The sequence below is a fragment of the Arabidopsis lyrata genome (assembly GCF_000004255.2).
Source record: "Arabidopsis lyrata subsp. lyrata unplaced genomic scaffold ARALYscaffold_1, whole genome shotgun sequence".
Lineage (NCBI taxonomy): Eukaryota > Viridiplantae > Streptophyta > Magnoliopsida > Brassicales > Brassicaceae > Arabidopsis > Arabidopsis lyrata.
The window spans coordinates 32840735-32862290 of record NW_003302555.1 but is presented as its reverse complement, the minus strand read 5'-3'; the positions used below and the strand labels follow the sequence as shown (position 1 = coordinate 32862290).

The 21556-nt window shown below is 32.3% G+C and overlaps 4 protein-coding genes and 5 non-coding genes across 12 annotated transcripts; 3 read left to right on the top strand and 6 right to left on the bottom strand.

The window, feature by feature from the left end:
* The first annotated feature begins 9448 nt into the window (after nucleotides 1-9448).
* On the top strand, nucleotides 9449-10302 carry LOC110225119 (hydrophobic protein RCI2A). The gene is made up of 2 exons (XM_021013984.1): nucleotides 9449-9843; nucleotides 9960-10302. Exons 1-2 carry the CDS (start codon nucleotides 9769-9771, stop codon nucleotides 10041-10043), a joined length of 159 nt encoding a protein of 52 aa, XP_020869643.1. The 5' UTR covers nucleotides 9449-9768; the 3' UTR covers nucleotides 10044-10302.
* Nucleotides 10303-10351: 49 nt separating this feature from the next.
* On the bottom strand, nucleotides 10352-13439 carry LOC9330736 (aspartic proteinase A1). The gene is made up of 12 exons (XM_002891948.2): nucleotides 13334-13439; nucleotides 12585-12966; nucleotides 12433-12493; nucleotides 12239-12333; nucleotides 11881-12162; nucleotides 11645-11684; nucleotides 11496-11560; nucleotides 11296-11409; nucleotides 11158-11210; nucleotides 10837-11092; nucleotides 10653-10741; nucleotides 10352-10573 (listed from the first exon to the last, which is right to left on the bottom strand). The coding sequence occupies exons 1-12, from the start codon at nucleotides 13408-13410 to the stop codon at nucleotides 10489-10491; spliced, it is 1599 nt and encodes a 532-aa protein (XP_002891994.2). The 5' UTR covers nucleotides 13411-13439; the 3' UTR covers nucleotides 10352-10488.
* A 218-nt stretch (nucleotides 13440-13657) lies between these two features.
* Nucleotides 13658-15074, top strand: LOC9330735. 4 transcript variants are annotated; one of them, XR_002328993.1, is made up of 4 exons: nucleotides 13658-13763; nucleotides 13984-14146; nucleotides 14625-14866; nucleotides 14952-15074. XR_002328993.1 is itself a non-coding variant. In XM_021010380.1 (3 exons), exons 2-3 carry the CDS (start codon nucleotides 13999-14001, stop codon nucleotides 14786-14788), a joined length of 312 nt encoding a protein of 103 aa, XP_020866039.1. In that variant the 5' UTR covers nucleotides 13658-13763; nucleotides 13984-13998; the 3' UTR covers nucleotides 14789-15055. The 4 variants fall into 4 exon arrangements, 3 of the variants coding, with proteins under 3 accessions (XP_020866039.1, XP_002894674.1, XP_020866040.1); XM_021010380.1 differs by having other exon boundaries at nucleotides 14625-15055; XM_002894628.2 differs by having other exon boundaries at nucleotides 13667-13763; nucleotides 13993-14146; nucleotides 14625-15055.
* A 1836-nt stretch (nucleotides 15075-16910) lies between these two features.
* LOC9330734 (F-box/kelch-repeat protein At5g49000) lies at nucleotides 16911-18164 on the top strand. The gene has a single exon (XM_002894627.2). It carries the CDS (start codon nucleotides 17061-17063, stop codon nucleotides 18123-18125), a length of 1065 nt encoding a protein of 354 aa, XP_002894673.1. The 5' UTR covers nucleotides 16911-17060; the 3' UTR covers nucleotides 18126-18164.
* A 585-nt stretch (nucleotides 18165-18749) lies between these two features.
* On the bottom strand, nucleotides 18750-18834 carry TRNAY-GUA. Its single transcript is given in 2 exon segments — nucleotides 18750-18785; nucleotides 18798-18834. It is a non-coding gene; the product is annotated as a tRNA-Tyr (tRNA).
* Nucleotides 18835-19204: 370 nt separating this feature from the next.
* On the bottom strand, nucleotides 19205-19289 carry TRNAY-GUA. Its single transcript is given in 2 exon segments — nucleotides 19205-19240; nucleotides 19253-19289. It is a non-coding gene; the product is annotated as a tRNA-Tyr (tRNA).
* A 255-nt stretch (nucleotides 19290-19544) lies between these two features.
* Nucleotides 19545-19626, bottom strand: TRNAS-AGA. The gene has a single exon. It is a non-coding gene; the product is annotated as a tRNA-Ser (tRNA).
* A 1121-nt stretch (nucleotides 19627-20747) lies between these two features.
* On the bottom strand, nucleotides 20748-20832 carry TRNAY-GUA. The gene is given in 2 exon segments: nucleotides 20748-20783; nucleotides 20796-20832. It is a non-coding gene; the product is annotated as a tRNA-Tyr (tRNA).
* Nucleotides 20833-21087: 255 nt separating this feature from the next.
* Nucleotides 21088-21169, bottom strand: TRNAS-AGA. Its single transcript has one exon. It is a non-coding gene; the product is annotated as a tRNA-Ser (tRNA).
* Nucleotides 21170-21556: the final 387 nt, after the last annotated feature.

The following is a 21556-nucleotide window of genomic DNA, read 5'->3' as shown; positions in this document are numbered from 1 at the left end:
TTTTGTTAGATCCATACGACGAAGAACATGACGAAGAACACCAAAAATTCTCATCAATCCGGTACGTTTGATCTTATTTTTATTAGTTTAACAATTACGGTTATGTCCGAATCTGAAATAACCATGGCTCCAGACTCCTTCACACCATGGCCACATATCACCGGAGTGGAGACGATTTCAAATTCGGAGCTTCTCTTCGCATATAAAATCATACATATGGTCTCTTTGTTTCGGGTTCCCTCTACAATAATTAGTACATATTTCAAAACTGAGCTACAAAAGAGCACATTGGATTTTGGTAAACATCAAGATTGCTTCCTACCTTCCAAGAAACATGATAGACTAATTCACATCCAAGACCAAACATTAGCCACATAAAGCCTGAATCAAATTAAACGATCTTAGGATGCTCTTCATAATCCGTAAGTTAAAGAGACTTGCATTAATATTGCAAATTAGACTCTAGAGGTCCACAATGGTTAATCAGAGTGTATCAAAGACGACGAATAAAGCATGAATTAGAATATCAGCAGAGGAAGCACACAAATATTCAATAAACGTAATTAATCACTGAGAATAGCATGGACCCAACTTTTGAAAGATTCATAAAAAAGGAAGATTTTTTCTATGCAACAATATTCAAACAATGAGAAGATCAATGATTGATGACTAACCATACAACCGAAGCAAAGCCATAAACAGAAACGAAAGTACTAAAGAGCCACAACAGCAGTGATACGACATTTGTTTCCTCGCACTGGAAACAATGACGTGCTTCCATAAATCCAATCTAGTTTTTATGGAAAACAAACCTGCATTCATAATAAACACTACTATTAATTATTATTTTTTATGCAAGAATTAAATGGCAGTATAAAAAATTCAATGGTTAGTGCCGAAAGAAAAAAGCAAGGATTAGTTATGATATCAAATAAAAATTAAATATCAAGCAAGGTATTTACATAAAATTAAGGCAGTGGAGGATCTAAGAATTTTTTTTTTGACAATATCTACAACTAAACAAAGAAAATTTATATATTTTTAAAACAGAATCATTATTTGTTTTTTGGTAAGATTAAAACCGAATCATTATCATATTAGTAAAATTATCATTTATTTATTATTATCCACGTTAATTTAAAAGTTTAAGAGAATATCTGCTTTTTTCTCATAAAAGGATGGAATAATAACATAACTCTTTTAGATTTATAACTATATTTGACATTATCATATTAAATCTATTAAGATAAATATATTTCTTTTTGAAAATATAAATAAAATGATAATATAATTATTATAGATTTACAATTATATTATTATCCATGTCAAAATTTTAAAACATTTTACTTTTTTCTCACATAGGAAGATAGAACAATAACGTAACAGTTTAAGATTTACAACATAAAAATAATATCAGAATTGGAACGCCAAATCATAATCAACACAATTAACACAACTCTAATGGGAAATTAGAGTTATCTTGTGATTAAAATACTAAACAAACAAAACTAACCGAAACAAAACAAAAGTCTTCCTTTCAAAATCATTAACGTGACGGATTGCTGACTGATTAAGTTGAAGTTTTAGGCATTTAAAGATCTAGAAAGATGATTAAGGTTAAGCATTTTTATTTATTTTAAACAACGTTTGAATGTTGACAAAAAAAGAAGAAGAGAGTGTTGGGACCATCGGGAGAGACAACGTTGAGCAGCTACGAAAGAAGCCAACGTTGTCTATTATGTTCCTCACATTGTTTGATTTGACTTTTGATGACATTACACTCCTGTCCACTTGTTGTCTCGAAAGTTCATGCAATGGAAAATTATTAAACAAAACAATTTACTTTTATGTATAAATCCTAGGGAAGAACCGATCAAGCTAAGATCAATGGTTGTGGTTTTAGTACCGTATACTTCTCAAATATACCCGTTGAATAACGGAAATCCGCAAGACGGGGAGGAGACGAAGTCAACCTAGCTGGCAAAGGAGCTAACCCAGCTCCTTTGGTCTTATTTATGATCATATGTATTTAGCAAAATATGGTATACAAACCGAACCAATCAACAACAAAACCTGGTTTTAAATTGTTGTATATTTCTCAAAAGTCAAAACCCATAATAACCAATGGAACAGAAGAAGCTAATGCAGAGCATACTTACGCTTGGAGTAAAGAGTGATGCAAGCTTCCATTGGCACACCCGAAAACGCATCAGAGCATGGAAAGAAACCTAAAAACCAATAAATTAAACAATAATTAAATATTAGTGCATGGAAAACGAATCCTATACATACCAAAGTCCGAATCTCAGTGCCTTAGAATGACCTCGATACCAAAAACTTTAAGTTACTACTTCCATATATGTAATATTTTAGTTTGGAGAGAGAGATTGGCAACAAAGAGTAATTCCTGAATTTAACAGACAAGTTTGTTATCCCTAATCTTAAGAGAGGAATACTTAAATTGTATTAACGACAAAAATTAGCCTCCTCTGAAGATTCATCCCTGAAATAAGTCATCTTTCTGACTTTGTGGCAACTGTGTTATCAAAAGTTGAGTGTTTCTTCTGAAAAAGACATATTTGAAAATAATAAGAACATGTACCTCAATAAAATCGGGAGGTACCTCATCTTTTTACAACAAAAAGAAACATATCAAACCATCGATGATTACCTTCTCAAAAGTTGAAACCAAACTTTTTGATTATAAAAATTGATTAGTGGTGAAAATAGTGAAACCATAAATACAAAAAAAAAAAAAAAATCAAATTTGTACATATAAACTATAAGATCACCTGTTTATTCATTGAATTAGGTCCAAATTTTCCATACACCAGTTCACATCGTCCCCTCCATACATCCACCCTACAATAAAAAGAAAAATTAAAATTAGGTAGAAGCAAAAAAAAGTTTGAAAAAAAAGAACAAAAAAAACAAGGGTTAGTTATGATCTGAAATTGAATACCATGAGCAAGATATTTATATTGAATAGGAGGCGGTTCATGATTTAGGGTTTCTAAATTTTTCGACGATAAATACAAAAAAAGAAAAGAAAATTTACATATTTTAATAAGCAAATCACTATCATAATAATAAATATTTGTAAAACTGCCATTTATTCATTGTTATCCATGTTTATTTAAAATAATATTTACTTTTTTCCGTAAAAATATGGAATAATAACAACTATTTTAGATTTACTACTATATCTGATACTATCTTATAAAATATATTAAAATTTAAGGGAAAATTCCTTTCTGTTTCAAAAATAAGGCGGAACAATAATATAATTTTTGATTTACAATAGATAGACATGCATGGTATCCATATGCGTCATGTCACGCTGATCTATATTTTTTTCCAAAACTCGATCTAATTGCTATTATGTGCAAAAATCACCGCCGTTCACGTTCATGTTCACGTTAGCACTCCATACCTTAATTCACATGTAAACCTCTCTGCCTATCTCTGACTTCAGCTCTCTCATCTTCGAGTCTCCCCAAGAAAGTTTTGACACCACACCAACATTTCATTCGTCAAAATTAAATCGAGTTTGCACAAGGTTACAACCGATTAATAGGTGGTCTTCTACCTTCTATTTACGATTTTATGCTATGAATATATGTTTTTGTCAGGGTTCAAGTCAATCTCCGGATTAGAGACTTATAATCATCCGACGAACAATACGATGGCTTGATAACCGTTTCTAAATTGGTGGGTTCTCTTTCATTGATCTACATATTATTTTTTTTGTTCGTTTTTTTTTTCCAAATATTTAGATTGAAACGACGACGAACACGACGATCATACCAAAAATTTCATCTATTCCGGTACGTTTGATCTTTATTTTAATTAGTTTAACAATTAATAGCCGTTTACGATTAATTTCGGATATCTAAATCTTATTAATTTGAGTAAGGTTAGAATAGTATTCTTTTATGTTTATATTAATGCTCCGATTAATAATTTTCGGATATTTGACATTATCATCTTAAATATATCAATATTATAATAAATATTTTCCTTTTCCGATTTTTTTTTTGGTATAATTCCTTTTCCGATAAATTATGAAACAGATATGTTCCTTTTTTTGGTACTTCGTTGTTCCTTTTTTTTTTTTTGGTTAATTATCATGTTTATTGTTTTCAAAATTATTTTTTCCTGGTTAATTCCGAAATTCAATTTAATTTTTCCAAAATTAATTAGATTTCATTAAGGGTAATTAAGTAATTACGTAAAATCAATGACTCAACAAGAGCCGAGAGTCCGACACGTCAGCAAAAACACTTCTCAAATATTGTTATATATAGTTCGGATATTTGACATTATCATCTTAAATATATCAATATTATAATAAATATTTTCCTTTTCCGATTTTTTTAGATTGAAACGACGACGAACACGACGATCATACCAAAAATTTCATCTATTCCGGTACGTTTGATCTTTATTTTAATTAGTTTAACAATTAATAGCCGTTTACGATTAATTTCGGATATCTAAATCTTATTAATTTGAGTAAGGTTAGAATAGTATTCTTTTATGTTTATATTAATGCTCCGATTAATAATTTTCGGATATTTGACATTATCATCTTAAATATATCAATATTATAATAAATATTTTCCTTTTCCGATTTTTTTTTTGGTATAATTCCTTTTCCGATAAATTATGAAACAGATATGTTCCTTTTTTTGGTACTTCGTTGTTCCTTTTTTTTTTTTTGGTTAATTATCATGTTTATTGTTTCCAAAATTATTTTTTCCTGGTTAATCCCGAAATTCAATTTAATTTTTCCAAAATTAATTAGATTTCATTAAGGGTAATTAAGTAATTACGTAAAATCAATGACTCAACAAGAGCCGAGAGTCCGACACGTCAGCAAAAACACTTCTCAAATATTGTTATATATAGATTCCAAGTATTTTAAGACCAACCCTTTGGCCGATATATGTATAATTGTATATAAGTAAATTCTATAAAGAATCATAAATTGGTTTGCCCACTTATCTCTTGTCTTATTTTATTTTCAAATAATGTGGATTTTAAGCATGTAGTTAAATTGTATAATTTTTTCTTCAAAAATAAAGTTAAATTGTATAATTAATGTTATTTAACTTGTTCATATATGTTTTTTTATTAACGAGTTAACTTGATACTCCCTCTGTTTCATAATAACTGTCGTTTAAGGTTTTTACACACATATTAAGAAAACAATTAAATTTTCTGTTTTACCCTTTATCTATATCTATATATACATTTTTGGATGACTTTTAGCAAATAAATCCTAGGGTTGGACAGTATTTACAAAGAATGCCATTGGCATTTATTATTAATTTTACAAAATTTAAATAAAAGATATTAACCAAACAATATCTTGCCTAATTTGTTTCTAAAAATATTTACACAATCTTTCTATATATCTTCAAAAACATTTATAGCAAATATTTATATTAACATTTTGCATAGCAATAAAACTACTAATTTATAATAATCAAAATATTCACATAGAAAAATCATATACTTTATATGATAAAATTAAAATATATATTAGTAGTATAAATTTCAAATAATTCAAAGAACGGTATACCACGGATGAGATCCTAAAATTATTGGATTTTATAAAAATAATAATTTATTTTCTTGGAGTTTATAACACTAATAATTTAGCTAACGAGATAATATAGACGGGTTTATATGGAATGACGGGTTTGGGTCGATATTAATAAAGAACGGTATATCATGGATGAAATTCTAAAATTAACAATCAAAATACAATTATACAAACACAAAACTAAACATACAATATTAACAAAACAAATACAAGTTAAAATTTAAAATTATTAGTTATAAAAAAAATCGACACACGGTATACCACAGAGTAAAATATTCAAAAAAATGTATATTTTCGTATCTATACTTCAAAAATTGAAACCTAAACAATAGTAATCATACACTAAATAATACATAGATAGATATCTACATTTAAAAATATAAATTAATATGATATCTCTTCAGTTAATCTTTAAGAAAATATAGCCCCGCGGTGTACCGCGGGTTAAATTCTAGTATTATATCATTTTTTCATTGGTCAATACATTAAATTAGTAGGGATAAAACTGAAAATTTTATCAAATATATGCATTGAAAATACAAAACGACACTTATTTTAAAACAAAATTCAAACTCTAAAACGACACTTAATATGAAACGGAGGGAGTATTATGTTATTCACTTATTTCACGTAAAATTACGGTCATTATACAATTTAACAATCACATGGAAATATGTACTATAACTATTTACGATTTTTTGTCAAATGAAAAGGTAGAATTTGGTTATCAAGAAAAGCCCTACATATAATATATCAAAAAGTCATATTTCTGAAGACGGAATATTTCCCATGCTTAACATGCATTGCATTAGAATGGTCAAATGGAGATGCTATGAATATATGAGCTGTCCTCTCAAATCAATTGTTCAATAACTCGTTATATTATATGTAATTTATAAGCTAATCCTCACTGTCATTTTCGTTTGTCTTTGTAATAAGATCGTCAGAGCCAATAAAATCTGAAGACGATTAAAGCAACTAAAGATAATATTTATATAGATTACATGAAGGATTGTTATTATCACTACCACAAAGCTTTAACATCATTCACCGACAAATGGAAACATTAGGCTGTTCACTTAATTATCACGCATCTCATATATTATTTCGTCCTAGTAAATATTACTCATTCCATTCAATTTTCTAGATAAGTTTTAATTTCTTTCAAATATCTATGGCAAATTTAATTTATTTGATGATTTACGACCATTATATCACACATTAATAATTTGTTTGTTTGTTTGTTTTTTTTTTTTTTTTTTGGGAACCATGAAATGAGATTAAAAATTAAATTTTGTGATAGATTATCTAATCCGAAAGAGCTTGGTTTACAAAAAGATTCATCTCTAAATCTAGTTTTGACTAAACATGATAAACAATATATTATAAATTTCCAAAATGAAATGAAAGAAAGGGAAAATAAAGTAAGAAGCGTAAAGTTAAAATAACTTTTCCAAAAGGTTGGAGAAGACAAACAACTTATCATGAAATTGCCATATCTTAATTATATTCGATATATAGCTCAAATTATTTTTAAGGGATTAAACTTTTGTTTATTGGTTTATAAATCAATAAATTTGATTCGGAGCTATATATTAAAATGGTGATGTTATTCGTTGAATGCAATAAATTTCAACAATTATAGTTTTAAGTTTTAAAATGTTTTCTTTCTTTGCTAAACCGCGTTTAGTAAGTTCCTACACCCAACTAAACATGTAGAGTTAGAGGTGTCAGACGGCCGGTCCGAGTCCATCTGGGCCGGTCCACGTCCATCTGGGCCGGCTCGCGATGGGCATTTAAGTTTGTGAGACCGCGATGGGTCAGCCCGCTACGACCGCGGGCAAAAATGGTATGTCCAGGCCCGCCCCGCTAAGCCCAACCGATTAGCGGACCGGCCCGCGGGTTTAGTTTTAATATTTTTAAAATAATTAAAAAAACAAAATTAATTTTTAAAATTTGAAATTAACAAATTTTCAATTAAAAAAAATTTTAGTATTAATTTTTTTTGTAAATCTTATAATTTTATACATTTAATTTTGTTATCTATTAATATATTTCACATATATATTTTCAGAATTATGTAAAAGTATTTATTTATTTATATTAATTATTTATTTATATTAAATATTTGTAGTCCGCGGGCCGACCCGCAAATCCGCGGACAAAACCCGTAAAAACCTGCAATCTGCTTAGGCTTGTCTGCAAGACCCGCTATTTTATAGACATGAAAAATGATGTCCAACCCCGCCCCGTCGTGGGCTACTTGGACAAAGCCCGCGGACTATCGACCCGCTTGATACGTCTATGTAGAGTTGAATTAAATATGTGTAATATGTTTTACTTTTCATCTGTATATCGTTTTAAATAAGTGATAGCAAGATTGCAATATGCATTAAATTACTTGTCATAAGCTACGCTAATTACACTACAAAATTGCCGCGTTAAATGGAACGGTTTTATAAACAAATATAGATAAGTTAAGTAGATAAAAATCAATGTATATTTACTTAATGAGAAAAAACCAAAACATAGCCCAACTATTTTTTTTGGACGTTTAATACCTTAATTATTTTAGATGGAAAAAATACTTCGTTTAATTATATTTGGTCTAAAAATACTCATCTTTAAATTGTTAGTAGATTCAAACTTACGACTTAACGGCATTTAAAGAGAGCTACTAAATCAGTAAACGAGGTTAAATTTTAACAGAAAATTACACGAAAAATACCCAATCTAATTTGTTTTGGACATATAATACCCTAAGTCCCTAACTTTGTTGGTTGGAAAAAAAAATACTATAACTAAATATATATGATCTAAAAATACTTCATCTTTGAATTGTTGATGGATTCAAACCCGCGACTTAATAGTTGTAAACAAATGTTACAAAATCATTAGACGACGTCAAATGATAACCTCATATAAAATCTTTATTCCAAATATTACAAATATATTGGTGTGGTCTGGTTGTAACAAGTGGGTTATTGAACTTTAAAGGCGTTGATACGATCGAAACTCCATCTTGCTATAACCATTTCTTTCATCTCTCCACTTTTACCCAAATCTTTCTTCACTTCTGCAACTAATCTACTCCATGACCACAAAAACGACGAACCATCTGCCGTCGCGTCATCTATGTCCTTATCTCTCATGTATTAACTGCAGAAAAGTTAAATTGCATCATCAAAGATCACTATCGCAAAAACTCTTCTAACTCCAACGACGCCATCTTAAACCCTAAACAATAATTGAAAAATATAACTTGAGTAAAAACAAGTCACTACACTTGAGTTAAATCTTTCTATATAAAATTTAAAATAGTAAAATCAAACATATATAATTCAACTATGCTCAATATTATTTTGTGTGTCAATAACAAACATTCTATCTGCCCGGTTTGAACTTAATGACACAATATCACATTAATACAAGCTAATGGCCTATATATTTGTTGCATGTATAAGTAGAAGATCTTGTTTGGGCAATGAACGAACAGAAGAGTGATGTTACTTTCATCCGAGAGTGCTCAGAGACTCAGAGTTGGTGAAGATGATGTTTTTTCCAATAGGGTAGCCAATTTTTATGACATATCTCAGGGAAATTGAGCGTATTAAAAGAAGTTTTTCAGCCTTTTCTTTTTCTCTTATTTCTATATCTAGACGAGTTAATACTAAAGCAAATAAATTTGCACGCATCTTTTGTGTACAACCGTAATATATATGTAATGTATATAAATAATGTTCATTCGGATTGGTTCATTTTATCCTATCTTTTTAATATAAAGTTGTGAACAAAATAATCGAATTTAACTTGAAATTTAATTTAATTTTAAATAACATCATGATCATTGATCAATAACAGTTTAAGTTATTCAATTTCTTATTTCTGTTCATACAATATTATTATGTTTTTAACCGACAAGCAACGGATGGTTGCGTCAAAACGCTAAGGGTTGATGTTGGTGTTGAAGTGGAGCTCCTTCATTTTAGGAACAAACAGAGGACGATACACAATCAGACTCCGTTTCTTCCCTTATTTAACGTAACCACTAATTCTATTTTCTTGTTTATTTACAAGAACAACGTAAGAAGAAATACAAAAAAGTTCAAAACTAAAAGACAGAAAAAAAAACAAAAAAAAATAATTACAGAAGAAGAATGCGTACCTTCATTGAAATCCTTTTAGCAGTCTTCATACCTCCTCTTGGTGTATTCCTCAGATTTGGCTGTGGGGTAATTTTTTTTCATTCATAAATCATAAATATATGACTAAAATATTTGACATTAATGGTTAAACAAAGATCAAATCTCTTATTTTTGTTTGTTTTTATTTTTGAATGTGTTTGCAGTTGGAATTTTGGCTCTGTTTGCTTCTAACGTTCTTGGGTTTTGTCCCTGGACTGATATATGCAATCTATGCTCTCACCAAGTAGGAACAACCAAACAAAAACACTGGAATCGTTTTTATTTTGATAATTTGTTGTTTTTTCAACAATGTTTCTTTCAGACTTTTTATGTTGTGTTTATGGATTCAGTTTTGTAATCTTTGATTTTTTTTGTAATCTAGCAAACTTTTTGCTATGTTAGATATGTAAATTCCAGGAGTTTCCAAAATGTTATGGTTCTAGTTTGAGCAATGAGGTTTGAAACATTTTATGGATCATAAACGGATTTGGTAGATTGATGATATTATTACTGCGTGATATAAACTTTTAGTTGTGTAAATACTACATCTAAAGAGTGATGAAATTATTATAACATTAGGAACTATATTATCTTTAAAGTTCTGATAGAGATATAACATGGTACATGGAGTCATCGATACACACAATGTACCTATGCGGGTAATGATACATAGATAAACCGGTGTATATATATTTATGTAGCTTCTGCGATTCCGATTTGAAGATTGTCTGAATCGAATACCGTATGGTAGGCTCCCATAAAGACATCCCCAATAATCCTACATAGTCATAGTCTTCACCTCAAAATGCTAAACAAAAAAGATGGATGTAAAATCTGTAGAGATCACCCGGGCTTACCAAAGAGGACCAGTTGGTGGAGGCAAATCGAAAGCGGAAAACCCACTTATGCACATCTCAGCATTTCCTACTCCAGTTTTGAGAATGTACTAAAACATATAATAACAGCAAAAAGACTAATATATGAACATTTCTCGGAATATTTTCATGTAAAATATAATGAAAAGTTTTCTTATTTTTTTACCTGTTGAGGGGAGAGAGAGAAGGGGTTGCCTCCAATTGTGAATGTAACACTTGGCATGTTTTTGATGTTATTGCAGTCGATAATTGACTCGCCTGCGGGACTTGGAAGGCTCTCACAAAGCTGGTTCACGTATTCAAACACTTTCTCTTTGGTTTCATTCACTTTCAGCTTTGTTTGAACCCAAACAACGGCCATCTCACAAACTTCACATAGAACTGATGATCTTTCTTTATCCACCACGGTTTTTATTCCCGTCCTGCATACAAAAGATCAAATTAATACCGATGTGTAGTTTTTATCTTTTGAAGATTGCTCACATACTCTTGTCCGAAAACGCAGAGACCGAGCTCTTTACACACTTGACGAGGCAGCACCTGCAAGTGCACATAAGATTTTTTCTGATTTATAAGAATGCTACATGATGAAGTGACATGCACAGAACTGATGAAAACATTTTACCCTTTTTACTAACAGATTCCATATCATCTCTCCATATTGAGAAACAACGTCCTTGCACTCCGCACTAACAATGCCCTCAGCACCGATTGCATGGTTAATTTGCGCGATCACAGTCTAAAAATAAAGATTAATTTCATGGAGAACAAAAATATTTTTTAGTTTAGTGACACTAAAAGATTAAATGCAATGTTTTTTCTTACAGTTGGTCCAGCAAGTAGTGAAGTTCCTGAGTCCATGATTGCATCACAACCTTGCTCACAAAAACCTACACATGAATGTTTTCAGTTTCATGACCAACACATGACTAAAACATTCAGCATATGTAATTTAGCTGATGAGCTAGTTTTACCAGTTGAGTTGCTACCGACAAAGATGTCGCCCATGTTAAACTGAAAAAGAGGAAAAATCTTATATTAGGATGATAGGATCCCCCATCAAATTTGACACGAGACCAACACTAATATATAAGAGACATGGGCCTATCGAGTAAATTACCAATTAGTTTTAAGTTGGAAACCTATAGTTCGTTATGCCTTATATCTAAATAATCAGAGCAGATATATGGACCAAGTAATGTCTTCTCACCTGCCAATAACCTTTTCTAGTGACAGGGACATAAGTGTGTTTGCCTTTGAAGTGTGCGGGATCAACACCGCCAAACACAATCTCACCTCCAACTTCAGCTTCTGTATCACGGTTTAGCCAGAATGAGAAAACTTTGTCCCTCACTAGTCCTTGATCAACCATGTTGTACCATACTGGCACAGCATTTCCGACTGAAATCTCTTGAAAACCCAACCCGAGTAGTCCATCAAACTTTGCAAGGAGAAAAGTGAGACTTCCTTCGCGTGTAGCTTCAATAAACTCCTGATTTGTAAAGAAGACTTTAATGTAATGTAAATGGAAACCAAATGGGTTTAAAAGGGGAGAGACAGATCCAGACCTGATTCTTAACTACAAGATCACCAACTTTCACATTGTCTTCACTAAAGAAGCCAGAGATCGACCCCGAACCATAAGTTATAGTACACGTCTTTCCTGTGACTCAAAATGTGTTTTAATAGATACCAAGATTGGCTATATGGTTCTAATAGATTATTAAGAACAATCAATTAAGACTTTCCACAACTTCATTACCGTTCTTGATGTATGTTTTGGATTTGGTAGACTTGTACTTGGGATGGAGATAACAAGCCAGCTGAAGAACACAAACATATACAAGGTAGTCAAGACAAGACAAACATACGCCAAACGAGAGACTGTTCTAAACATAAAGTTCAAGAACTCACCGATAAGTAGCATTTTGATGACGGAACCCAGAGGTTAGAACTTCCAGTATCGAATATAACTTCGAATTCTTGGGAAGGTGTTCCGATTCCAATAACTCCGTAGTATTGAGCGTCCAAGTAATTCTTAAGAATCACCTGATCTTGGTTACTAGAATCACCTCCTAGAGTAGCAAAAGACGGGTAATTCGTGAGACGTTGTGAATGTTTCAGCTTCCTAATCACTCTGCTAGCTCGAATATCATCGAGTTCGAGCCGTCTCTTCTTGAGACCAACATGAAACAGATCACTGGAGGTTGTAGGATGAAGCAAGATTGCTAGGAAATAGAAACAAATGACTTGATGGATAAGTTTGTTTCGTGTTTTTGAGGAAACCATATTTGTCCTGCCATCATCAATTTCCCAATGAAACCAAAACCAAACATCAAATAATTTTAAATGAAATAACAATTATTTAAAGAGAAATTTTATCTACTAAACTACTCATTTCCCTGTTTCTTTTTCTGGGCTAATCAAATTAACTTAAACTAGAATTCATCAGTTCCTGAACTGAAGCAACTTAATAGTAAATTTTTTTTGAGGATAAAACTACTTGATCACTGACTAGAACCTGAATTAGTTTTCCAGTAAGAAGTATTACACAGAGAAAAAGAAAAGATTTGAAGCAAATCAAGCCATGTGTGTTAACACAGAGAGACCAAAACTGAAAGAGATTTTGGATTGAAACATTAAAGAGTCCATGAAAAACATACCTAAAGTAGTCTCGAGAGAAAAAAAAAAGACAGACCAGAACTGATATTTTTGTTTTCTCATACATATCCTCTCTCATTTATGATCCTGTAGAGAGATTATCTTTATTCGTCCAGTGAAAAATGAAAATGACCCATTGGTTTTTTTGTTTTCACTTAAATTGACTTTACGGTGATGACAAAGATTTTCTTTTTTTTTTTAGCTCAGTTATTAACCTACTCTTGTCGTTATGCAATCTTCGTGAAAAAACAAATGGTTTCTTCCGAGCCACGTGTATCACGTGGATCCGACCATTATAGAGTCCGGCCCATTAAGAGAATTTACGCTTATTGGGCTTCCAATATCGGCCTAAGTAGACACGTGGATCTGATTCTCTCCGTCTTCTTCCGCCAGGCTCTACGGTGACACAGCCAAAGAAACTACGCATCACCGGTAACGACTGATATTCCTTTGCTTCTTGTATTTGTGTACGAAAATTCATCCAATTCTCGTTTCTTTTTTGCTTGCTTGGATCTAAACCCATAATAGTTATTGTATCTGTAGCTAGTTTCTGAAGTTGCTCTTAAACTGTTCGATGAAATGCCTCAGTGAACATCTTTATCACAAAACCCAATTTTTCGTTTTTCTTATACTTAAATTTGACTTTTTGTAGTAACTACAGAGGGAAATGGCGTTAAGGCAGAAGTTAGGATGGTCAGAGGGAGATTTGATGAGATCTGATGCCAAGCCATGTTCTAGGCTAATGAGACAAACAGCTGCCATTTTCACTGTTGGTGGAGCTCTTGGTTTCTGGGTTCTTTGCAGACTTCACTATGGTATAAAAAGTTCTCTCCTTTCTTATCAGTGATTTGCGTTTTAAACATCTACAAAGCTTGGTTTTAAACAGATTAGGCAATCAACAGGTTCTTCTCTATATAGCTATTGAATCCATTGCTCTGCATAATTGATTGTTAGAAAGATTCATTGTAGCTTTTTGAAAACATACCAATGCATATTACCATTCTGTTTTTTGTCCTGTAGTATCTGTTTCTTATGAAAAAATGAATCCAAAAGGAGTTTTGATTGAATAGTTAGATTGGTGTTGTGAAAGATTGGATCTTTACACTTTTCGGGAAGCAATACAAGTTTCCTTTGACTACTACTGCCATAGCATATTTTCTCCGGGAGGGTTGTTTTTGCGGATTTGAGATTTAAAGGAACATAGAATAGTTGAGTCAAATCTAAGATAGAAAGGTTATAAAAGCAAATGTAGTCTCGTTCCATTTATGGATGTTGTCTCTGGGAAATGTGTAGGTCCAAGGATCACAGTGCCAAGGAGTCTACGGTGGGCTGGGTGCGGTGCTGTATCCGTAAGCACATCAACTGCAATGCTTGTCCGTCTCTTCAGCCCTGAATGTGAACCACAAAACATTGCTGCGTATGATCACATCAAAACCCATCAAGCTTCACTCCCTTAAAACCATCAGTTTCTGGCTTTATCTATTATGTGTATCGACCTCATATTTTGTACAATCCGTTGCAATACATTCATTCAGGTAACTATTAATAATACTACCAAATTCTGTCATTTTTTGTTTCCATTAGAAATTAATAGTGTGTTGTTTTTCATATTGCCTTTAGGTTGATAGTGTTAAGAGTATCCAATGTTCCTCTGTCATTTTCGTGTGTGTTCGATGATGACTGTAACAGAATTGGTTGCAATTCCAATTGTTTTTTTTCCGTAAGACACTCACTTTGGCTTTAGAGTGTTTAGCTCTCTAAAGCTTTTGTTGTCGAAGGGAAGACCTTTAGATTTCAAGGATTTGGTTAAACTTTCCCCTCAAACTAGTCATAGGTGGAATATCCACACCAAGCTTGAAGCGAAGCTAGCAAAAAGAATATTGAGGTAGTGAATAAATAAAACTATTATAATAAATATTTTATTCTAAAATATATAATATATAAATTCTGTAATAAATAAAATTTAACCTGTACTGTAGTACTGGTGATGATCTAGTATATGTATGAGATGTATTCCAAATTCTTTCATCGATCGTATGGGGATGATCTAAGAATTTTTTTTTTTTTTTTTTTTTTTTTTTTTTTTTTTTTTTTTTTATGATCTAAGAATTTGGTTTGGTTCTCTTACCATTGTTGACTATTTCAAAATTTTACTTTACCGTACGGAAATTGTTAAATTTATCTATCCGTATACCATTGAAAAAAAATCTATATAAAAACACCCCTCTTGGAAACAAAAATAGAAAATAAATCCAAAACAATGTATTCTTCATCATCTGTATCAAAACGCTTCGTTCTATACCCTATCGTGGTCGTGGTGACCACACAACTCGTCCTCGTAAATTGATAATAAAAAGAATTTAAAAAGAAAAATGTCACGTAAATTGTTTTAAATATCCATTAAATTTGGATTTTAGATTCAATGAAGAGATGGGCAAAATCTCATAAAATCTGATTTCCTTATTTTTTTAAGAAAATCTACTTTTTGAAGAATCATGAATAGATAATTATTTAGTTTCTCCAATATTAAAATCCAAAAACTACCCTAAAACCAGTGTTCAAGAAAGCGCTAGGCGCTAAGCGGGCGGTGACCCAATGCCTAGCGCCTAGAACGCCTAATCGGGGCCTAGGCGATTTTTTAGGCGGTTTAGACGTTTATAACATAAAATATTATAAATATGATATTATATATAAAAGTTATATAAAATATCTATATAAAACTAAAAATTATGAAATTATAAACAAAAATTAGATAAAACATTTATTTATATTTATATTAAACAATATATGAATATTTATAACTATATATATAAATAAAACTCTAATTAAAATTGAAAAATACATTAAACAAGATCTGTGTAATTTTAGGCGGTCAAGGCGGTTATCTAGGCGTCGCATAAGAGTCTAGTGCCTAGTCGGAGCCTAGGCGACCGCCTAGACCGCTTTTTAGAACACTGCCTAAAACACTTCAGCGTTATTCCAAAAACTACTTGTTAATTATGGGCTGAAGGAAGATAAATATAAATAACAAAAACGTTATTCCAATGTTTCGATCTTCTTCGGGTTTTCAATAACTGTTCGACTCTCTCTCTCTAAACTCTCTTCTATTTCTCCAACTCTAGTCTTCAAGCTAGCAATTCGGGTCTGTCCGAATTCGCTCTTCCATATTGTATCTTAATTTAATGAAGAAGTTGGTGCACAAAAAAAAAAAAAAACAGTGTTGTGGTTCGATTTCTTGTCTCTTCATTGTTGCCTACTTGCAGCCCCGGCTCAGATGGGTAGGGCGGAGGTCCGACGGCCCGGGGCTTTTTTTTTTTATAAAAAAATTTACATATAAAAAAGGCTCAAATATTTTTTAAAAATATTATTAATATGAGAATTATATTTTAAGAGGCCTAATTATTTATAAGAAAATGTATAAAAAGGCCCAAAATTTTTAAAATAACAATTTTTACTATAAAATCTCCGCAAAATTTTTAAAATTTAAGTAAATTTTCTCTTTGTATATAATAATAGGTCAAAAAAAATTTTTTTGCCCTAAGGCTCTCAAATATATTGAGCCGGGGCTGCCTACTTGCCTTGTTTGTTCTTTATTGTCGTTTGAGTTTTGATTTGTAAATAGTGAACATGCTCCGATGTTTTACTTATCTGATTTAACTTTACTGATTTTGATTATTCATCTAATGTTGAATTTTTTTGGCGCAGTTTCTATCAGGCCCTAGCGCGAGAATGAAAATTGATTTGTCATTGAAAGGAAGAAGTGCAATTCGGGGATGTTGTCAATTGGGATTGACGCCAGGGCAAAATAAAACGAAGAAGAAGAAGGTTTGTGGGTTATGGTCGTTGCCAGATTCGGTGGTTGTGAACTGCCTTGCTCAGTTGTCGAGATTGGACCTCGCGGCCTTAGCTATCGCCTCCAAGAATCACCGGTCTCTGGTGGTTTCCCCTGAGCTCAGGGACTTGAGATGGCAGCAGCGTTGCATGGAGCCATCTCTCTACGTATGCTTGCGCATCTTTCCAGAACCAAGCCCACGCTGGTTCATCCTCCACCCCATGCAACGTTGGCTGAAACCGATCCATATGGACTTGTATCAGGCTCCGAAATCAGCCTCCTCTTTTGTAGTGATGGGTTGTGGCATATTTATTATTGGTGGACTCGTAGACGGCAAACCCACTTCCGAAGTCTCCTTTTTCGATTGTTTCGAGCACAGATGGTATCGCATGCCGCCAATGAAGATGGCTCGTGCTTCCGCATCGGCAAGCCTGATGACAGATTCGAAGATATATGTGTTTGGAGGGTGCGGGGAAGATGTCGCCAATTCCTCAAACTGGGCAGAGGTGTTTGATGTCACTACCCTAACTTGGGGTTTCTTGTATGTGTTTACGCCCAAGATGCCCCTTAATATCCAACAAAGTGTGGTAATGATAAAAGAGAAGGAGGTTTACGTAGTGGATGAGGATGGTCAAAACTTCTCTTTCTCACCAAGTAAATGTATGTTTGTGGCAAGGGGCAAAACAGATTCTATACCAGGAAACATTTACAGAAACGATTGGTGTGTCATTGGGACATTCTTATTTTGTCGTGGTACTCGCGGAAGAATATTGTGGTGTTTGCCCTATGAGTTGCATTGGAAGGAAGTCAAGGGTTTGGAAGAACTGCAACAGTGGGGATTTGATATCACCAAACTTTGCACCAACCCTGCTGGGAATATTGTTATCTTTTGGAAACCGCATCCTCAAACCGCATATATCTCTAGCTTTCTACTCTTGTGTTCCTCTCGTTTGGCAAAGTAAATTCTGATATCTACATAGATTTTAACATGTTATTTGATATTTCTCAAAGGGTAAACTAAAAATGTCATTACCTAGTAATAATAATGTTAAATTACATTAAAAAAAAAGTAACGTTTGTACAACTAGTGCAACTAGAGTTTGAAAGATTTTAATCTGAAAACAGAATTTGACACTTAATTTCGAGTATCAAACCAAGCTTGTAATCTTTTGTCGTAACGTCTATCTCCAAGGATCGGATTGCTGAAAATCGGTTTCTCATTTGTTTGTCGATCCACTCTATGAGTCGGCTTGCTGAATTTGGTGTTTCGCCATGTCGCCTCCCGTTCCTCTCTCCCCATATAACATAAACAACTGTTTGAAAAACATACCAAGCTGTGAAAAAATGAGTGCCTATAAACAACTTTTTTCAAAACACTGAAACTAGGAAAGCTCATACTTTTTAGAAATTTTGAAATCATTTCTTATGATATCAATATTTGAGAAATTTAAACATACCAATCGTTTAAGAATTCGAACAAATCTTTTTGATTAAGTCTAATTCTATGCATAACATATACCAATTAGATCTAATATTCAACAAACCAAATGTCACAACGCAATAAAAAGACCCATGCAAGAGAAAATTCCGACCTACCGGATTCGAACCAGTGACCTAAGGATATTCTGCTTCAACTACAGTCCTCCGCTCTACCAACTGAGCTAAGGTCGGATTTTATTATACTCGACCCATGAGTACTTATATAAAAAATGAGTGAACACAAAGGTTTGCATTGAATTAGGATACACATAGTAACCCATATCAAAAAAGTCGTAAACAAAGTAATAATGTATACAAACAATATAAGAAAATCGCATAATCCCTTAAATTAGTCTCGTAAATTTAGGAAAGTGATAGGTAAACTAGTAGAGGTCTTAAGTATAGTGAACAGAAATTTTATAATTCCACTCATTCCCGATAATAAACTACACATGTACGCATTCTCTTAAACTAATTTTTCATATAATAATGAGTTTGTAGTTATACTCTTGTCAAACAATATTGAAAAGAAACTAAAATACAAAAACTTCAGAATATAATTTCCGACCTACCGGATTCGAACCAGTGACCTAAGGATAATCTGCGTCAACTACAGTCCTCCGCTCTACCAACTGAGCTAAGGTCGGTTTTGTATTGTAACATTTTATGCATGTAGATGATTCAAAATAAGACTTTTACTCAATCTGAAAATTATCCAGAAGAGAAGTACAAAGAAGGGTGACTTTATAGCTTTCACGCTGTCTTATATATTGATTCGCATTTTTATATGAATACTAAAAACTAAATAGAAGCTAACATGATCGATGGAAAAACATTCAAAATAAAAGTTCCATAAAAAGTAATACACAATTTTAGAAACTTACAAACACAATAAATAAAAACGTGAACGGCAGGATTCGAACCTGCGCGGGCAAAGCCCACATGATTTCTAGTCATGCCCGATAACCACTCCGGCACGTCCACTCTCAATAAAGTATACTCGCATTTCAAAATAGACCAAGCCATATACAATTCTCTATACTAAATGTGGATCTCGAGTGAGAAGTAAACGAGCCTAAGCATGATGCAATTTATGAACTAAACAAACAAGTTTAAAACCCTAAACAAATTTTGGCTATCTTGATTTTTCACTATTTTAATACATTCTTAGAAATAGGAATTTATTTTTATTTAAAGAGCTCCTTTGTTGATATTTTTGGTGATGACTAACATATATACATCTAGTTTTGAGTGTGTATTATGATTGTCTATGTATTTGAAAAACAAAGCCACCAAAATATGCAGAAAGTGGCAAGGGCATTCACTACCCTTGGATGGACGTTGACATTTTATAGGCACAACCCTCAAGCCTTTGATTATAATTATGCCTATAGTTTTTTTTTTTTTTTCCAAACCTCTGTAACTATATCTTTATTAAATGAAAGAAACTAGGAAAGCTTGTAAACCAGAAATTTTGAAATCATTTCTTATGGTATCAATATTTGAGAAATTTAAACATACCAACAGTTTAAGAATTCGAACAAATCTTTTTGATTATGTCTAGTTCTATGCATAACATATACCAATTAGATCTAATATTCAACAAACCAAATGTCACAACGCAATAAAAAGACCCATGCAAGAGAAAATTCCGACCTACCGGATTCGAACCAATGACCTAAGGATATTCTACCTCAACTACAGTCCTCCGCTCTACTAACTGAGCTAAGGTCAGATTTTATTATACTCGACACATGAGTACTTATATAAAAAATGAGTGAACACAAAGGTTTGCATTGAGTTAGGATACACATAGTAACCCATATCAAAAAATTCGTAAACAAAGTAAGAATGTATACAAACAATATCAGAAAATCGCATAATCTCTTAAATTAGTCTCGTAAATTTAGGAAAGTGATAGGCAAACCAGTAGCGGTCTTAAGTATAGTGAAAAGAACTTTTATAATTCCACTCATTCCCGATAATAAACTACACATGTACGCATTCTCTTAAACTAATTTTTCATATAATTATGAGTTTGTAGTTATACTCTTGTCAAACAATATTGAAAAGAAACTAAAATACAAAAACTTCAGAATATAATTTCCGACCTACCGGATTCGAACCAGTGACCTAAGGATAATCTGCGTCAACTACAGTCCTCCGCTCTACCAACTGAGCTAAGGTCGGTTTTGTATTGTAACAATTTATGCATGTAGATGATTCAAAATAAGACTTTCACTCAATCTGAAAATTATCGAGAAGAGAAGTACAAAGAAGGGTGACTTTATAGCTTTCACGTTGTCTTATATATTGATTCGCATTTTTATATGAATACTAAAAACTAAATAGAAGCTAACATGATCGATGGAAAACCATTCAAAATAAAAGTTCCATAAAAAGTAATACACAATTTTAGAAACTTACAAACACAATAAATAAAAACGTGAACGGCAGGATTCGAACCTACGCGGGCAAAGCCCACATGATTTCTAGTCATGCCCGATAACCACTCTGGCACGTCCACTTTCAATAAAGTATACTCGTATTTCAAAATAGACCAAGCCATATAAAATTCTCTATACTAAATGTGGATCTCGAGTGAGAAGTAAACGAGCCTAAGCATGATGCAATTTATGAACTTAACACACAAGTTTGAAACCCTAAACAAATTTTGGCTATCTTGATTTTTCACTATTCTAATACATTGTAGATAATAGGAATTTATTGTTATTTCAAGAGCTCCTTTGTTGATACTTATTGGTGTTGACTCACATATATACATCTAGTTTCCGAGTGTGTATTATGATAGTCTATCTATTCGAAAAACAAAGCTACCAATATCATGCTAGAAATGTCGGCAAAGGCACTTTCACTCCCCCTGGATGAACGTTGACATATTATAGGCACAACC

What these genes read in the sequence shown, in the direction of transcription:
- LOC110225119 (XM_021013984.1), top strand. Translation starts at nt 9,769, where the DNA reads ATGCGTACCTTCATTGAAATCCTTTTAGCAGTCTTCATACCTCCTCTT. An exon ending in TCCTCAGATTTGGCTGTGGG is followed by an intron (nt 9,844 to 9,959) that starts GTAATTTTTTTT and finishes ATGTGTTTGCAG; the next exon opens with TTGGAATTTTGGCTCTGTTT.
- LOC9330736 (XM_002891948.2), bottom strand. Translation starts at nt 13,410, where the DNA reads ATGAGAGAGGATATGTATGAGAAAACAAAAATATCAGTTCTGGTCTGT. An exon ending in CTCTGCGTTTTCGGACAAGA is followed by an intron (nt 11,093 to 11,157) that starts GTATGTGAGCAA and finishes TTTTGTATGCAG; the next exon opens with GACGGGAATAAAAACCGTGG. An exon ending in TCTCTCTCTCCCCTCAACAG is followed by an intron (nt 10,742 to 10,836) that starts GTAAAAAAATAA and finishes TATATGTTTTAG; the next exon opens with TACATTCTCAAAACTGGAGT.
- LOC9330735 (XM_021010380.1), top strand. Translation starts at nt 13,999, where the DNA reads ATGGCGTTAAGGCAGAAGTTAGGATGGTCAGAGGGAGATTTGATGAGA. An exon ending in TCTTTGCAGACTTCACTATG is followed by an intron (nt 14,147 to 14,624) that starts GTATAAAAAGTT and finishes GGAAATGTGTAG; the next exon opens with GTCCAAGGATCACAGTGCCA.
- LOC9330734 (XM_002894627.2), top strand. Translation starts at nt 17,061, where the DNA reads ATGAAAATTGATTTGTCATTGAAAGGAAGAAGTGCAATTCGGGGATGT.